This window comes from Phascolarctos cinereus, unplaced genomic scaffold (assembly GCF_003287225.1).
Source record: "Phascolarctos cinereus isolate Bilbo 61053 unplaced genomic scaffold, phaCin_HiC Scaffold_4;HRSCAF=312, whole genome shotgun sequence".
Lineage (NCBI taxonomy): Eukaryota > Metazoa > Chordata > Mammalia > Diprotodontia > Phascolarctidae > Phascolarctos > Phascolarctos cinereus.
Window position 1 is genome coordinate 356,780,654 of NW_027555847.1, and position 18,494 is coordinate 356,799,147.

At 37.9% G+C, this 18,494-nt stretch overlaps 1 protein-coding gene across 2 annotated transcripts in view; it reads right to left on the reverse strand.

Moving 5' to 3' along the window:
• The window catches only part of LOC110214653 (sperm flagellar protein 2), a 105,687-nt gene that overhangs the window by 36,286 nt on the left and 50,907 nt on the right, over positions 1–18,494 (reverse strand). For both annotated transcript variants that reach the window (XM_078153221.1, XM_078153222.1), the window contains exon 7: positions 18,289–18,469. In XM_078153221.1, coding sequence (XP_078009347.1) covers positions 18,289–18,469 — 181 coding nt within the window. The remainder of the gene's footprint in view (positions 1–18,288; positions 18,470–18,494) is intronic.

Sequence of the window (18,494 nt, forward strand, 5' to 3'; positions counted from 1 at the left end):
CTCTGCCCAAAGGGAGTGTGAATTTCTGAATTTTATTATTTTGTTTTGTTTTAGTTCTTTTCTCTTAAAGACCAGCCTTAACTGCAAATCACCCTGAACCCAGACCAAGCCCTACATGATCACTGTTTGGGCCCTGATTGGCTCAGAATGAACGTAAATAACAACTGTTACTGTTTTGTCAGAAATGCTGAAAGTCTTCCTCACCCAGATTAATTTTTTTAAAAGAGGCCATTCTTTTATTAAGCCTTAATCACTGAATGGGCACTGCCTCGGGCAACCTGAGACCTGTTGAAGACCTCAGCTTGAAAGGGCCAAGGTCCCCTACTACATCCTGGGCCATCTCCAGTGGTCTTGATCCATATCTGGCCATTGGGCACAGATGGCTCTGGAGGAGAAAGTGAGGCTGGTGCCTTTGCACAGCTCTCCATGGTATCACCTCCCTGATGTCATGGTCCTCTTGGAGAACAAAGAACAAACAGCAGCATCAACAGCAACCCCACCCCCTTCATTGAGAAGGCAAGCAATTTGATATAGATTATATATGCAGAGTCATACAAAACATATTTCCATAATAGTCATGTTATAAAAGAAAACACACACCAAAAAAAAAAACAACCCAAAACCCTCAAGGAAAAAAAAAAGAGAAAGTAAAAAAAATAAAAGAGTAGGCTTCAATCTGTATTCAGACACCATCAGTTCTTTGTCTGATAACGGATAGCATTTTTCATCCCCAGTCCTTCAAAATTGTCTTGGGCCACTGTATTGCTGAGAATAGCTAAGTCAACCACAGCTGATCATCTTACAATATTGCTGTTGCTTTGTACACAGTATATTGCACTTTGCATCTGCTCATGTAAGTCTTTTCAGTTTTATGAGAGCATCCTGCTTATCATTTCTTAGAGCACAATAGGATTCCATTACATTCATATATTACAACTTGTTCAACCATTCCCCAATTGGTGGGCATCCCCCCAATTTCCAACTCTCTGCCACCAGAAAAGAGCTGCTACAAATATTTTCATACATATAGGTCCTTTTCCCCTTTGTTTGTTTGTTTTTTTTAAATTGGATATAGACCTAGTAGTGGCACTGCTAGGTCAAAAGGTATGCACAGTTTTATAGCCATTTGGTCATAGCTCCAAATTGCTGTGAAAAGTGGTTGAATCAGTTCATAACTCCACTAACAGTGCATTAATGTCTCATTTCCCCCACATCCCCTCCAACATCTGTCATTTTCCTTTTCTGTCCTATTAGCCAGTCTAATAGGTATGAGGTAGTATCTCAGAATTGTTTCAATTTACATTCCTTCAATCAATAGTGATTTAGAGCACCTTGATTATATGAAAACTGTTCATATCTCTTGATCATTTATCAACTGGCTCCTGTTTTTATACTGACTCAGTTCTCTATATTTTTGAGAAATGAGGCCTTTATCAGAGACTTGCTTCAAATGCTTTTTCACAGTTATGACTGCTAAATGCATTTCCCTCCATCCTATTCCCATTTATTCTATTCTTTCTTTTCATCTTTACCTCCTCAAAAGTGTTTTGCTTCTGACTACCACCTCCCCCAAACTACCCTTCCTTGTATTATCTCCTCTGACCCTTGTCTTAGCCCATTCCCCTAGTACTTTCCTGCAGGGTAAGATAGATTTCTATATCCAATTGATTTTATTCCCTCTTTGAGTCAATTCTGATCAGAGTAAGGTACACTCACTTGGCCCCCTTCTCATCTCCCCTCTTTCCCTCCATTGTAAAAACTTTTTCTTGCCTCTTTTATGTGAGATAATTTATCCTGTTCTATTTCTCCCTTTCCCTTTGTCCCAGTGCTCTTTTTCACCCCTTTTTAGCTATCATCCCTTCACATTCAACTCATACCTGTGCCCTCTGTCTATATATATTCCTAACTGCCCTAACAATGAGAAAAACTATGTAGGAATGTCAACAGTTTAACCTTGTTAAGTCCTTTATGATTTCCCTTTCCTGTTTACCTTTTTATGCTTGAGTCTTGTGTTTGAAAGTCAATTTTTTTTTTTCAGCACTGATCTTTTCATTAAGAATGTCCTCTATTTCTTTGAATATCCATTTCCCCCCGAAGAATTACACTCAGTTTTGCTGGGTAGGTGATTCTTGGTTGTAATCCTAACTCTTTGCCCTCTGGAGTATCATATTCTAAGTCTTCTGATCCTTTAAGATAGAAGCTGCTAAAACTACACAATACTTGAATTGTTTCTTTCTGGCTGCTTGTAATATTCTCTCCTTGACCTGGAAGCTCTGGAATTTTGCTATAATTATGTTGGGAGTTTTATTCAGGAAGTGACTGGCGGATTTTTCAATGTCTATTTTATTCTCTGCTTCTAGAATATCAGGGCAAATTTCCTTGATAATTTCTTGAAATGTGATGTATAAGCTCTTTTTCTGATCATGGCTTTCAGGTAGTCCAATAGTTTTTAAATTATCTCCCCTGGATCTATTTTCCAGGTCAGTTGTTTTTCTAATGAGATATTTCACATCCTCATCTATTTTTTTCTATTCTTTTGGTTTTGTTTTTATTGTTTCTTGATTTCTTATAGTCATTAGCTTCCATTTGTTCAATTCTAATTTTTTTAAGGAATTATTTTCTTCAGTGAGCTTTTGTACTCCTTTTCCATTCGGCCAATTCTAGTTTTTAACAAGTTTTTTTCTTCAGTGACTTTTTGTGCCTTTTTAAATTTTTTGCTAGGCAATGGGGTTAAGTGACTTGCCCAGGGTCACACAGCTAGTAAGTGTTATGTGTCTGAAGCCAGATTTGAACTCAGGTCCTCCTGAATCCAGGGCCGGCGCTCTATCCACTGTGCCATCTAGCTGCCCCCTTTGCCTCTTTTCCCAATTCTGCTTTTCAAAGCATTCTTTTCCTCATTGGCTTTTTGTACCTCTTTTTACCATTTGGCCTATTCTGTTTTTCAAGGTTTTATTTTCTTCAGTATTTTGTGTGTGTGTGTGTGTGTGTGTGTGTGTGTGTGTGTGTGTGTGTCTCCTTTACCAAGCTGTTGACTTGTTTTTCATGATTTTCTTGCATCACTTTCATTTCTCTTCTCAATTTTTTTTCTACCTCTCTTACTTGGTTTTTAAAATCCTTTTTCAGCTCTTCCATGGCCTGAGATCAATTAATATTTTTCTTGGAGTCTTTGGATGTTGGAGCTTTGACTTTGTCATCTTCTTCTGAGTGTGTTTTGATCTTTCTTGTCACCACAGTAACTTTCTAAGGTCAGAATTTTGTTCTGTTTTTTGCTCATTTTTCCACTCTATTTCTTGACTTTCAACTCTTTGTTAAAGTAGGGCTCTGGTTTCAGGGTGGAGGGCTTCCCTCCACCCCAAGCTTCAGGGGTTTTGTGTAGCTGTTTTCAGAGATACATCTAGTTTTCAATTCTTCCAAGATGGTATGACCTAAGGAGAGGTACATTTATCATTCTCCTGGTCTGTGCTCTGGTCTGTGAGTGACCACAAAGCACTCTTTTCTTCCCTGGAACTGCAACAAGGGTCCCTGACCCACTGCAGCCACAAGCTCTGGTGTGCTAGTGCTCCTCCTTGCCCTGGGACTGTCACCCAGGACTGTGACCCTGATCTGAGTATGGGCAAAGCAACAGAGTCCTACCTCCAGTGCAAATAAAGAGACCCCTGTAATCTCCTTCTGACCATCTGTGGGCTGAGAGCTCTGGAGGCAGATGCTGCTGCTGCTGATTCAGTGACTCCCAAGCCTGCTCCTGGTTTGCTGGGGCCTGGTCTGTGCTGGCATAGCTTGCACTGGACTGTGCTCCACTCTCACCAAGGTGCAACAGACCTTTCCTGCTGACTTTCTAAGTTGTCTTTGGCTGGAAAACTATTTCACCCTATCTTTTTGTGGATTCTGCTGCTCCAGGAATTATTTTATTGGCATTATTTAAAGGTGTTCAGAGAGGTTTTGGGGAGAGCTCAGGTGAATCACTGCCTTTTCTCTGCCATCTTGGCTCCACCTCATAAATAATCTTACTCTATGAAAAATGTCACCACTAAGATACAAGATTTTTACTTTATTAGAGATGTTCTGTGGTATAGGGAATTTTACTGTATGTGCCATACTGTTATGTTATACTCTTCAGAAAATAATGCAAACAGCCTTTAGCTAAAGACGCTAAATTGAATACAAAGGGAACATGATTAGCTCCCAACAGGAAGACTGAAATATCAGCATGAAGAACTATTAAGGGAAATGGGGATATTTAGCCTGAAGAGATGAAGGAATGGTTGTGTGTGTATGTGTGTGTGTGTGTATGTGTGTGTGTGTGTGTGTGTGTGTGAGATCATATCTATCTAGGGAGATTAGGTTTATTTATTCTTCATTGCTCCAGAGGGTGGAAGCCTAGAATCAAGAACAGTACCATGGAAAGAGTATTAGACTGGGAAACCCAAGACCTGAGTTCTAGTCCTATCTCTGTCATTTGTTAGCTATGTGAACTTAAGTACATAATTTAATTTTTCTGGGGACTTGATTTTGTCATCTGAAAAATGAGAGTTGGACTACATTATCATAGGGCCCCTTTTAGCCTCATGGAGGGGGAAGGTAGCTAGTCATAGGATCAGTAGGGGAAGGGATAAGATAGAAAATCTAAAACGTTCCAATATATTATTTAATTTTTAAAAAATGAAGCTTTGGGAACAGCTAGGTGGCACAGTGGATAGAGCACCAGCCCTGAAGTCAGGAGGACCTGAGTTCAAAATCTGGCCTGAGACCAAACACTTGACACTTACTAGCTGTGTGACCCTAGGCAAGTCACTTAACCCCAATTGCCAAAAAAAGGGCTTTTTTAAGTGTAAAGTTTCATGTTTCAGTGGTTTTTAGATCTTAGGAAGATAGAGTAGAAGTTCATCTCCATGAAAATCAAGATTGAAATAACATGGGGGACTTTGTCTATTTTATTCAGTTCAATTCAATAAACAATAAACATCTACTACATAAAAGGCATGATTCTAGGTGCTAGAGCTACAAAGATGAAATCAAGCATAGTTCTTTGTCTTCAAAGAGCTTATAGTCTAGTAAGGAGAAGGATGTTAAGAAGATATTGCACAAATAACAATGGCAGCTCTTTTTGAGGTAGCAAAGATTTGGAAATTGAGGGGATGCCCATCAATTGGGGAATGGCTGAACAAGTTGTGGTATATGAATGTAACAGAATACTACTGTGCTATAGTAGTACAGGCAGACTTCAGAAAAACCTGGAAAGACTTACATGAACTGACGTACAGTGAAATGAGCAGACCAGGAGAACACTGTACACATTAACAGCCACACTGTGCGATGGCTGACTTTGATAGACTTAGCTCTTCTCAGCAATGCAAGGATCTAAGATGTCTCCAAAAGACTCATGATGGTAAATGCTATCCATACCCAGAGAAAGAACTATGGAGTCTGAATGTAGATGCACGGAAGCTCTTTACTCTCCTTTTCCTTTGTTGTTTTGTTTTATTGCTTCATTCACATGGTTCCTCCCATTAGTTCCAATTACTCTTTACATCATGATGAATGGGAAAATATGTTTAACGTGAATGTATATATAAAGCCTATATCAGATTATATACTGTCTTGAGGGGGGAATAAGTGGGAGGGGGAGAAAATTTAAAACTCAAAATCTTATTGAAGTGAATGTTAAAAACTAAAAAATTAATTAATTAATTATTTAAAAAAGGGCAATATCTGCTTTGTTTTTGTTTCTATATCCCCACAGCCTAACACACTGGTACTTAATAAATGTTTGTTAATTGACTGATAAAATAAATTAAAAAATAAATGCAAAAGACAAGCCTATATAAAATGTCATGAGAGATTTAGAGTAGAAGATCACTTCCAGCTTGAGAAAGGTTGGTGGGGTGAGGGTGTGTGTGAAGTGTAAATCAGTCAGTGCTTCATAGCAAAGGCAGGACCTTAGCTGGAGCATAAAGGAAGGGAAGCATTTTATCAGGTGGAGATGGGGTGAGACCACTCAAGGCATGGTATGGTATAAGGGAGGCAAAAAAATAGGAGAAGGCAAAACAAAAATCAGTAATAGAGAGTAGTATTACTATGAAGTAAGTCTAGAAAGATAGGTTGTACTTATATTGTTTTATGGATTACAAAGTGCATTCCTCATAATCTTTGGGGCCAGAATGTGAAAGGTTTTTCAAGTTAGACTAAGAAATCTGTATTTTACTTGGCTGACAATGGCAAAATACTAAAAGTTTTCAGGCCAAGGGAATAAGGTGGTCACAATGGTGAAGTAGGAAAAAAAATCACATAGGCAGCTGTATGAAGAATTAACTGGAAAAGAATTGAAAAAAGTTGGATATTTGTTACAACGGTTAAGGAAAGAGGTGATGAGGTCCTAGATGACAGAGGCTATAATGGAATTAGAAAGGAGGAAGAGGACAGGAGAGATATTTGTAGGGCTAGAATCAGTAAGTGGCATTAAAGGTAATCATGAGACAGATGTCCAGAAAAGACAGGGGATTTCTCTTGTAGCAAGAGTGAAGGGTGGACAACTTTTGTGCTCCATTGATACCCACATAAAAGCAAGGTTCATCCTAGAGCTGGAAGAGATGTGGGACCTACCTCTCAGAGACCTAGAAATAGAAACTGTGGTCCATAGAAATCGAGAAGCTTGTCTTAAATTGTATAGACAGAAAGTAGCAAAGTGAGAATTTGTACCTAGGACCTCTGATTCCATATCCAGCATTCTTTCTATTGTATCATGATGCCTCTAGGAAGACCACTAGCATACTGGGTAAATCCTTATGGGTGATTTGAGGGAAGGGAATGAATAAGAGTCATACATGATCATGATTGTATGGACAGTTTATGATCCATCCCATTTTCAGGAAGTACTAACATCAAAAGGATATCAGAAAATCAACAGGATTTGGGATTTACTAAATTTGGGGAATGAAGAAAACAGGTACAAAGGGATGACGGGGCTTTCAAGTTTAGCTAACTTGATGATTTCTGGTGCTACGAACAGAAGTTGGGAAAAGCTGATTTTGGAGGGAAGGATGTTAAGTTCATTTTTTCAGCATGGTTCAGTGGAAAGAGCCATCACTGTAGAGTTGGAGGATCTGAGTTCCAGTACTTCCTTTGGTTTTTACTGCCTGCTCAACTCTGGGCAAGTCATATAACTTACCTGGTCAGAGTCTCCTCATCTGCAAAATAAAGAGGATTGGACTAGATGGCTTCCTCTGGAGTCCCTTCCAGCCCTCAATCCGTGATCCTCTAATTCTACGCTATTAGCTTATCCAGATGAATAAGAGCAGTGGGAACAACAGCTCAGGGAGTGAGGCAGCATGGACAGACTGCTGGTCCTAAGAGTCAGGAAGACCTGGGTTCAGATCCTGTCTCTGATAGTTACTAGCTGAGGAAATTGGACTAACTGCTCTCAAAGGTCCCTTCCCTTTTAAATCTATGATTCTATGAATTTTCATGTATGTATCACATCAAGGTTTACAGGGCAATTCCCGTAAAACAACTATATGAAATAGTTGAACGTACGGCAAGTGTTGGACATACAGCACTACACAGAACTGGGGAGAGATTACTGCTCTTGTTGGGGAGTCATCTACACAGAGGTGATAATTAGAAGTCAGGAGTAGATGAAGTAGTCAAAGGAGATAGCACAAAGACAGAAGATGCACAGCAGGAAAAGGAAAGAGGGACCAGTGAAGAAGATAAGAAATAGTTTAAGTAACAGAAGGAACACATTAAGAGTGCAGATCATGGAAGCCAAGGAATCATCATGCTCATTAAGAAGAGGATGGTCAAGAGTGTCAAATGCTATCTTGATTAGTGTTGTCTCCAGAATAAGGGGGCATTTTGCTATTCTCTGCTCTGGTCAGGTAGCATCAGGAATATTTTAGGAAACGTTGTCTATAACTCAACTACACTCTGGCTATGATATCCCCTCCTCACTTGAATGGGAATCAGCCACTAGAGATATCCTGGGCTGTAATGGGCCAGCTTTGGCCTGCTCCTTCTTGGTTCTGGGCCTCTATCTCACTTCCAGGACATCTCCAGTCACGCTACCTCACATGTATTCCTTCCTTTTCTAGCTCCCTATTTATGGGTTTTCTTTCTCCAACGGAATATATGTTCCTTGAGGGCAGGGGCTGTTTTGCTTGTTTTTATGTGTATCCCCAGTGTTTTGCCTCACACCTCATACACAGCAAATACTTAATAAATGTGCTATCTATGTACCTATCCATCTAAATGCAGAGTAGTAAGGGAAGGTGAAGACTGATTAAAAAAAAAAACCAAAGCCTTGTGGATTGGCTGGAGTTTACAGATGATCTTAGAGCAATTTCGGTTTGGTGGTGAGGATAGAAATCATGCTGCAAAATGTAAGGAAGAAGGAAGTAGAAGCATAGAGGGTAGACTCCTTTATAGAAGTCTGACAGTGAAGAGGGGGAAGAAAGAGATAAGATGATAGTTTGAGAACTGAGAACTCAAATTGTACTTTTGTAAGATCAAATAGTCCTGGAGTATGCAAAAAGTTCAGTTGAAAACTCAGTGTGTCCCCCTCCCCCTATATTAATATGTTCTCAACAGGGACAAGAAAAATCGTTAAATTTGTCAATATTTGTCCCTTCCAGTTTTAAAATGCAATGAGCCTATGACTTCTGAATTTGATTTGTTCTGTTTCACAATGGAGGTTAATTTTAAATCCTGCATAACACTCTTTTGGTGTGTTTGTTTCAAATAAATGTTAAAAGATTTAGGATGTATTCAGATGGCTGGGTTGTCAATATGTGATGAGATCTCCATATTTTGGTTATCTTAAAGACCAAACTCAATCATTCCTGTATGATTTCTGTTTATTTAGCAATTTGCTACTGTACCCCGAGAAAAGAATTATAGTTAATTGGTGCTTGGTATATAATGATAGCTAGTATTTGTATCATACTTTAGGTTTATAAAGTATATTATATACACCATATTATTTAATCCTTACAATAAGCCAGTGAGTTAGGTGCTGTAATTATTTCCATTTTACAGATGGGGAATCTGAGTCTGATAAAGTTAGTAGCTGACCCAGAGTCACATAACTAGTAAGTGCCTAAGGCAGGATTTGAACTCAGGTTTTACTGACTCCACATTCAACACTATCTACTGTGCCACCTAGCTCTACTTACAAACTTATTATAAAATACCTCTATATAAGACCTTAACATAAGAAGCACCTAGTTCCCCTTTCTCATTTTCAGTGAATTCCAATATCTGGAATAGGTCCTTATGCCCAGTGGATATTTAATATTTGTTAAACTGAATTGAAAAACTGTGACAACAACTACATATACACATATTCCCCACATGCATAATGTACCCTTTGTATAATAAGCCCAGAGTTACTCTCTATTGCCACTAGATGGCAATACTGCACTGATCAGGCCAAAAGTTTTTATCCTTGTGGGATCTAAGGAACCAACAGAATTGAAGAACTGACAAATGGATGGATTAAGAAGGCACAATTGTGAAATATAAGTACTTTCATGATGCAACAGTATAGATGGATAGGAGAAATCTGAGGGAGCAAGAACTGGAATGCCTCTATTGGGGACAAAATTGCTACACACTCTGTTTTACTGGCTAAGTTCTAGTTCCATAACATTTAGAATTTAGAATTAGGATGTTCTCATACAAAATTTAGAAAGAATACATTGAAAACACTCAAATCCTTGTTTGCTGGTTTATTTATTGTTTTGAGTCTTTAATTTAATTTTGTAAGCCCTTCCACTGGTAAAGTATTTCAAAGTTTACACAGTGATTGACGGGCAAATATTGTCACCTTCATCTTAGAGATGAACAGAAGGCAAGGGAAGTTATGTGACTTATCCGAGGTCAATTAGCTACATAGGCAGTGGTCTTGTGACATTCATTCATTCGTTCATTCATTCATTTATTCATCTTGTGACTTTTAATCCACAGTAGTAATAGCTTAAGATCATGTCAAATCTTGGGGAAAGATGATTATGAGATTCCTTTCCCTTTGCCAATGTAGCATAGGATAAGGAAAAGTAGCAGTAATTCCTACTCAGGTACTTTTCTCAAGACCTGCACTGACATGGCTGTCTCTCTTGGGGCAAGCAGGCATTTTTCCAGTGACCTGTTGGATGATCTGCATGTTGGGCATTTCTCTGTGACAGACAAGAACCAGAAATGGCTTTCCATTCCTGGAAACTCTGCTTTATATCCTTGTATCATATAAATGCCCAGTATAGGTTGTCTGCCTGTGGCAGGATCAAAAGCATGATTAAAGCAAGATCACTCCTACAAATTTTGGAATATTCTAATATTGCTTTGGTGAATATTTTATATGCATTCTCTAGGAAGTTAGCGTATTGCATAACAATTGGAACAATTGGTTAACTGCTGTAGTCAGCAATTATATTTCTCTTTTCTTGAGACAGATTATCTTTTACTTCTAGATATACTATTTTCAAAAGAGTACTTATTCAGGAACGAGCATAAATTAGTTTAATGGATTAATAATTATCCTTGGTCTCACATTTTTCATAAGCACTTAATAAATAATTTTTGCTAATTACTTATCCACATGATAAAATCACCATGATCTCTCATCAACTACACAATGGAGGCAAGTCATAACAATGTACTGAAAGTGAAGACTGCATTTTTTATAGCCTTTTAGTAAAACAAAGGCAAGGCTCTAGTTTCAATTAAGACTCAAATAAAATTCCTGGATTATGTTTAACTCAATAGGAAACAACATATAAACCAACAGGAAATATGCATTTATGGAAAGTAACTACACCAAAGATGTTGTTTTGCATCTTTCCAATGAAACATTGATCTCACACTAAACATAATTGCTTCATTTTAAAACAGCCAAATAAAACACTTTCTAAAAAAGATTCCAGTTGGTTAATTTGGAGGCATTGAAGAAAGATGAATGCAGACACATACTTTGAAATGGGAATGTTTTTCTTGGACTATTGTTTTTATTTAAATACTTCTGTATTTTATGAGTTATAAGTTATTTAATTTCTTTTGCTTATTATTATTATTAGTTAGAGATGGCCTTGTTCTTGCTAAACCATTTATAGGATTTGATAGTGTAAGAAATAATAGGTATTTACCTATACTTCAAAAAAACCTTTTCATGCATCATCCTGGTTTGTTTTCTCTCTCTCTTGCAACTTCAATCTTTCTATCTCAAAGTCATTGTCTACTCAGGCAATTAATCTACCTCCCCCCACACTTTCCACTATGGCTATCCCTCCGCTTGGGACCATGTTCTGCTCTGCTGGTGACAAGGGGGAAGTCCAGCTTCCATCTGAGTTCCCCAGGCACTGGCTGCTGTCCATGCCCACAGTGCTGCTCCTCCCCCCCTCTGTCTTCTGGAATCTTCAGTTTCCCTGAAGACTCGGCTCCAGAGCTGTGTTCTGTGGGAGGCCTTTTTCATCCTGCCTAGATGTTTGTGGCTTCTTCTCTTCCAGCTCTGCCTAAGGTTATGGACTTTGCATTTCATAATATACATAGCTATATATAAGTGTTTTGATTTCAACATTAAAATGTAAGTACCCTGAAGGTAAGGATTGCCTTACATCCATCTTTATATCCCCCACAACAAGCACTGTGCCTGACACAGAGGAGGGCTTAATTCATGCTTGTCATTGACTGCTGTTTCTTGTTCCAGTGCTGAGGCTCAGTAAAATGTCGCCTGATTGCTCTCACAGCAGCACCATTACTGGTGTTTCATAAAAGGGTGACAAGGAGCAAGGTTACTGCAGATACTATTCACATTCCCCAAGTGGGCAACTAGGTGAAAATAACGCCAGATTCTTTGGGATTACAGTATTTCTTTCTAACGCTTGGTGGAGGCAATTCAACCCTTCAAGCCAACCAAATTCAATGGGAAAAAACCCGTTGATTTTTATTTTATTTTATTTTTTGATACCAGCTAGCAAGCAATAAATGAACTATGTTATATTGGAAGCTTATTATCTAGCAGCAGGAATATAAAATGAATCATGAAAATTAGGCTATCCCATTTTCAACCAACAGGCAGACGTTTACAGAAAAATGCCATGCTCTAAACAAAAGTTAAAATCTAAAATTCAGTAGTGGTTCATAATAGTTTAACGGAACTTACTCATGTAATTACATTCAGAGAATACATCATCAAAAATGTTAACAGCATGGTCCTGGCTATACATCCTAACAAACAGAAGGTAGATTGTTAAAGATCTAGAAAGACCTTCCAGAGTTTGGTCTCAGAGTGTAAAATAAAAATAACTTTAAGGTTTGCAGAGTAATTCACAAATTTTATCACATTTTCCTTACAATAACCCTGAGAGGTAGGCACTATCATATTTACAAAACAGAATATCATGTTATATGGAAGAAGTGACTCAAACAAGAGAAAGTACATGAAAGTGATTTGAAAATTCTAAAGCAATTATAAATTATAAAATATTTTCTATTTTACTGGACCCACAATTTGATTGGAGTAGAGAACTTCCAGGGAAACACTCCCTCTACCAATGCAAACTGGCATGTGCCCTGATGTTTACGGTCTTGAAAGCTGCCTGGGACACTGAGAGGTTAAATGATTTTCTCAGAGTCACACAGCCAATATGTGTCTGACACAGGACTTAAAGCCAGGTCTCCTCACCCTGAGGCCAGATTTGGAGCCACTGAGCCACAGCACAACTTTCTTTCTTTCTTTTTTTTTTGGTGAGGCAATTGGGGTAAAATGACTTGCCTGGACTCACATACCTAGTAAGTCTTATGTGTCTGAATCCAGATTTGAACTCAGGTCCTCCTGACTCCTGGGCTGGTGCTCTATCCACTGTGCCACCTAGCTGCCCCTCACAGCACAACTTTTTATTAGTTAGATGTCTTTGTGTCTTTATAGCTGAGCCAGACCTGTTCCACAAATACCAAAGGACTATATGTATGTATGTATATATGTACATCTGTCTAGGTGCCACATGTGATACACATTACATGTGTATACATGTATGCATATATGTATGTATATGTAGATCATTGTGTATATATGCACGCACACGTACATATGTGTATATGTATGCATATAACACATACTCTATGTGTATATGTGTATACACATGCGTGTATTATAGGCAGGTGTATATGTATATATACTCATATGTGTCTATGTCTATATATATATTGTCATCCTTTTAAAAATTACATATATATATACATGTATGTACACACACACACACACACACACACACACACACTTTCCAAAAAGATGACAATAGAAGGGGTAGAGATGTGTGGTAGAGACAACAAAGAAAAAAAAGGCTACACGGAAGAGGTGTTGCCATTAATGGAGGATTCTCATTTGAGTTTTTCTTTTTCTCTAGCTTCTTCAAGCTGTGTCTACATAGAGACATGTAGAGAGGTACTCTGGATTTGTGCAAAAGGAGTCTTTGGACAAGCAAGTATTATATGGGTATGAGAAGAGGGAGGAAGTAGGAAGGGGAAGATGAAATACCACTTCATTTGGAGTCAGAAAACCTGGTTCAAATACTTGTTGCATGACCTGATAGCTTTGGGAAGTTTCTTTATTTAGTTCTACTTGTCTTTAAGATAAAAGAATTGGGCTAGAAGATATTTATGGTCCCTTCTGTTTCTGAATCTTATCAATAGATGGACTTCATTAAGCAGGAGCAGGGGTGTGTTTGTGACAGGGAGAATATATGCTCTATCTGTGGGGACAGGAAGATATATATGCAGTACCGCTTATTCTCGGATGTAGGGGTACAATGTCATAGGAGAAAAAATCAGGTGGTCTCAGTTTAAGCTTCAGTTTTATTAGCTATGTAGCCCCCCCAGGATGGAATCACTTAAGTTCTCTGCGTCTGGCTCCTCATCCATGAAATGGGGATGAAAATATTTGCACTACCATTGCTTCCCCTCACCTCTGGACAGTTGTTGTAATGGATGATTTTGTAAATCTATTAAAATATTGATGACAGTGATGTCAATGACGACGATGACGACAACAAAGACAAGGAAAATGTCAGCACACATATATCGATGCGGAGGGTATCCTCAGAAAAGGAATAAAGTTCAGAAAAAGCGAGGTAAGTTTCCAGATCGCTTGTGGCCACACAGATTTCAGGTTCCAAAATTTGATTTTTAATCTCTGCTACACAGTCTCCTTCAATTAACTCAGAAGAAAGAGCTCTAATTAAAAAAAAAAAACAACCACCTCAGGAGAGCTGGGTTCTTATCCCAGTTCTTCCACTAAATGTGGAATGTTTCAAAACTCTCAGACTGTTTCCATTTTAAAAAATGAAGAGAGTATAGACAAGTTGATTGACAAAGATCCCTCTATCTCAAAAAATTATACAATTATCACGGTGGTTAGGTTTTTGCTTTTTCTAAAAACATACTTAATAGTAATATTATATATACACTATATTCTCAAATGATAGCATAAAATATAACATAGCTGTAAAATATACTGTATTTCAAAAGCAATACATACATTCACACATATGTAAATATATTCATATTTATGAAACAAACAAAAAAGAAATTCAACAAACATTTAGTGCTTACTATTTGCAAGGCTCTGTGCCAAATGTTGGGAATATGAGAATGAAAACAAAACAGTCCCTGTTTAATCATAAAAAGTTCTTTTAAAATTAGAAAAATGGAAAAATACAGATGAGATATTAAAACCTTTGATGTAAAAAAAAAAACCCAAAAAACTAAGATGTGAATAATGTGGTCCTTTTGATAGGCGGTAGTCACTTCAGTGAGACAATCTTCAACCCCAGCCCCCTCCTCATTCTGTGAAGCTCCTGCCCATTTCCTCCCATATAGAAGGCACCTCCAGTATGCTGGGGGGTCTTCTAGATCTGTTGATATTGTGAGGATATCAATGGAGCATCTAGCCTGTCATCCACTTATTTCCTTGCTCTTGCCACCCAATCAGACCACCACCTTTTCCAGCCATATGTAAGGCAGATGATATACTCTATGTGGTTTCTCTTGAACAGCTCTTCACTTGCAGACTACTCTCACTTTTGTTAATCATTTAGAGACTATGGTATCCTAGGGTTCCTGACTCTATAATATCAGTGGAAGAATACTGATGTTAAAAAGGCAGGCCTTCGTTTGTGAGAGAAGCTTGAAGTCATTAAAAGGATGGCACAACTTCTCAAATACACAGGAGCCTACTCTCTTCCTCCTCCTCCTCTTGTTCAATCCTATTGAGTTGCAGTATTTGTCCAGGAGACAGTTACTGATGGACCAAATTGACAGGCAACTGTCATTTTTCACCTTGGCTTTTCTAGAATAGATAATTAGGTCTAATTCTTTTGAGAGATTATGATCTAAATTAAGAGTCTCTGGTATTTAACTCAATCTGCACAATATTTTCCACCAACAGGACTACCTGAAGAATTCGTCTTTTATTTGGATTCTATGCCTGACATCCTTTATGACAATGGCAAACACCCCCGGTAAACAAATGACTGTCTGCTTTATGTCTCACTTAATAAGTACTAACCAAAGGCCTGTCAAAGAAAGTTATCTATTTCTATATAGTTCAATGAATTCTGCATGCTTTTTAACATAAACATGGAGAAAATTTTGTTAGTTAAAAACCATTAAGGGAATGTTTAGATTATTGAATTGAATGCTTTATAGTTAATAACAAATAAGCACAGTAGAATACATAGTTACTGATGTCCCGACAGAGATATGTTTTTCTGTGGAAAGTTACTTTGAAAGCCTGTCTGTTCTCTTTTCATAATTGTTATTGTTGTTCGTCCTTCGTTCTCGAAGAGGACCATGACATCAGGACAGTGATGCCATGACGTGCAACTTAACTGGATTTAAGTGAGGGAGGGCTGTGCAAAGTCACCAGCCTCACTCTGTCCTCTGGAGCCATCTGGGTCCAGTAGCAAGATATAGATCGGGATGATTGGAGAAGTCCCTGCATGCAGTGGGAGACCTTGGCCTTTAGTTTGACTGAGGCAACACCCAGTCAGTGATTAAGGCTAGGTAAGAAATGAGGAAGAGAATGGTCTCTTTTACCTAGTCCAACAAAAAAAAAATTCAATCCAGGAGGGGAAGACTCTCAGAGTTTCTGGCCAAAACAGAAACAATTGCTGGACACAAATCTGGCTTCAGACACTTATTAGAGGTAGGTACAATTATTATTTCTACTTTACAGTTAAGGAAACTGAGGCAAACAGAAGTAAAGAGACTTTCCCAGGGTCACACAGCTAGGAAGTGTATAATTCCAGATTTGAACTCAGGTCTTCCTGATTCCAGTGCCAGTGCTCTATCCACTGGGTCACCCAGTTGACCCTAGAAAGAACACTACCTCAAATTGGAAGACCTTGGTTAAAATACTGACTCTGTCACTTATTATCTGCGTAACAGAAATAAATAGTAGTGAAGCAAGTCCCTTATTTGGGTCTTCATTTCTTTGTCTTTAAAATGAAGGGAACTGGACTAGATGATCTCCACTTGTGATCCCACGATGTTCCTTGCAACCTTTTTGCAAAGATTTGCAAAGAACTGACCACAGACGTGTCACTGAAATGATGGCACTTGTTGCCTCTGTGCAGACGATGAAACCAAATCCCGCTGCTCCTGTATTTGCTTCTGCAAGAACCCAGAAGTCCTTCTTCCATTTAGCATCAGACTCCTTTTGCCCTTAGCTTTCTTTTCTCATGATGATATCAAGGTTGATTTGATTTAGTTCTTCTCATTCTATGTCCACTGACTGGCCATGGGCAATAATCTTTCATGTCTATAGTACTAACAGGTAAGTTAATGTTTAGTGATGGTCAGGAGACTATGTGACTTTAATGCCCTCTGTTCTCTTTTCTGCTAGCCTATGATGATCGCTATAGAAATGCAAGGGTGGGCAAGTGGGTGGGGAGTGTGGTGAGGGGTGGCACACGAGACTGAAGACCATTCTTTGTTTCATGGGTTGCTATGGCCAAAAAAATTCTTCATCAAGTGGCCAGTCCAAGGGGTGAATTGCTTCTTCATATTCGGTTGGTCTGGTCTCAAGAGTCAGACGTATTCTTTTCCCAGAACAATATGTGGAGATTTTCCAGCATGGGAGAAGTTGCCAGAGCTTGAAAATTTTCTATTCTATCCTTAGAAGACTAGAGACATCTCTATGGTCAACACTCTGTGTTCATGATGATAATTTACAAAAACAAAAATGCAGGGAAGACCATGTAATCATAGATTTAACCTCCATGTCATAAGGAAGAATAAGAGATGGAGTCTGGATACACATGCACAATGCATACATATATGTCCATATAGAATTAAACATACACTTATATATAATTATATATCCATATATAATTAGAAAGAGATAAAAGTATGGAAAATGAACGTACACTAAAAGTGATATTCTGATGTTACACTATACCTTCAAGATCACCTTCCTAAAGAATATGCTAGTGGAGACAAGTTCTAGAGAGTCCTACAAAAAGCCAGAAGAGCTTCCTTCCCAAACCTGGTCAAGACCACCAAAGGTAAGTATGGAGAGACATGTTATCAGAAAGATGGCCAGTGGGCAATGAACATTATTGTCCACAGCAGTACATGGCAATGAGCTGCTCCATATGGTGTGGAAAGGTTGTAATCTAGGTCATGTTCTGAAATGCCTACAATAATAGTCAAGAGATTGTTGTTTTAATAGTTGATAAAATTTTAAATGAAGATTTGCTTTAAAATTATTATTGTTGATTTTATAGCCTTAGGAGCTAACATTTTAAAAAATAGCACCACGTCTACTAAGAAAAGACTGTAATTCTTACAAAAAGATCCACCTTTTAACTAAACAATGGTGATCGATAATATGGTCAATTTTGATAGTATGTGAATTCAGATCGACTAGGTAATTAGAAGACATAATAATTTAAAAAATAAAATTTATCTTCAAGTTTTAAACATACATATTAATTTTACTAACAATTTAGGAAATTAAACAGTTTTTCTATATTGTTTGGAAAGAGACTCTTCCTATCTACCTTTATAATAAGTGAATTGTATAGATTTAAGAAAAAACCCTTATAAGCAGTTTGCATAGCTTTTCTTTTATCCAAAGAGATTTGCTGCTATTTTCAGATTATAAACTACTTCAGAATATTAAGAGCAGTAAAAAACAGATTTCAAATTTCTAAAGTAAATAAAAGTAAAGTACTTTAAAGATTAAAAAAACAGGCTTTGCAATTTTATGTTATTATGGAATCTAAGCTTACATAATCTTACCTCTTGTGCTTCATGGGCTATTAACTGATGCATTAACAATTTCCTTCTTCTTTTCTCCCTCTGTTCCCGGGCTAAGGTATCTTCCTCTAGACGTTTTTGAATTTTTTTCATGTACTCCTCATCTGAATAAGTGCTTAACAAGAGAGCAGTTGTCTGGGCTGCTGCAGGAGCTTTTGATTCACTAGGAAAAATAATTTTTACAAAAG